Below are 757 nucleotides of genomic sequence, written 5' to 3' on the forward strand. Positions count from 1 at the left end.
TATATCACATATATATCACACTGCAGGTCAAAGTTCACCTTGGAGCGTCAATGCATTGTTTTATAATGCCATATGGGTTGATAACATTTACATCCAAGGTCTGTGAGTTATCACACACTTGACAAGCAAATCAATAACACAGAGATAATAGTGAAAACAATACTGTGCAAATGTGAAGCACCTTACATCTGATAAGGGAACAGCTATGTACTAATCTAACTCCAACCTGAAAATGTCTGTAATTATACTTGGATACCTTATTGTTCTCACCAAATCTTTTCATTGTCTCCTAAAACTTGATTGTATGCTGTTGCTGCATCATTCATATATAATTCTACGATAATATATCAGACCTTTCAGGGATAAAAGAATGATTTATGGTGGAACAAGTGAGGATTGCTCTGTTATCATAGTGTTTCCCTCTGCCACAGTCACAGAGTTACTCAATGCACTGGATGGTGCACAATGTCAGCGCAGGCAGAGAAGCTAGAGCTTGAAGAGCTGGACAGAACCTTGCTGAAGAAGAACGAACCCAAACCTCTGGGCAAATATGAGAGAATAATCCAGCCATGTGTTGCCGAGCTGGTGGGCACGACTTTTTTTGTCTTTATCGGCTGTGTGTCTGTCATTGAAAATGTGGAGGCGGCAGGACGATTACAGCCAGCGCTTGTGCATGGATTGGCAGTGGCTGTGCTGGTGGCGTGTATGGCAGAAATTAGGTAGGATTTATATATATATATATATATATATATATATA

General features: G+C 39.8%; 1 protein-coding gene across 1 annotated transcript in view; it reads left to right on the plus strand.

Annotated features, from left to right (window-relative positions):
• The first annotated feature begins 465 nt into the window (after nucleotides 1–465).
• Nucleotides 466–757, plus strand: part of aqp8a.2 (aquaporin 8a, tandem duplicate 2) — a 1,814-nt gene continuing 1,522 nt past the window's right edge. Inside the window, exon 1 of the mRNA XM_016546065.1 lies at nucleotides 466–719. Coding sequence (XP_016401551.1) covers nucleotides 466–719 — 254 coding nt within the window. The remainder of the gene's footprint in view (nucleotides 720–757) is intronic.

Source organism: Sinocyclocheilus rhinocerous, unplaced genomic scaffold (assembly GCF_001515625.1).
Source record: "Sinocyclocheilus rhinocerous isolate Xijiao unplaced genomic scaffold, SAMN03320098_v1.1 scaffold820, whole genome shotgun sequence".
Taxonomy (NCBI): Eukaryota; Metazoa; Chordata; class Actinopteri; order Cypriniformes; family Cyprinidae; genus Sinocyclocheilus; species Sinocyclocheilus rhinocerous.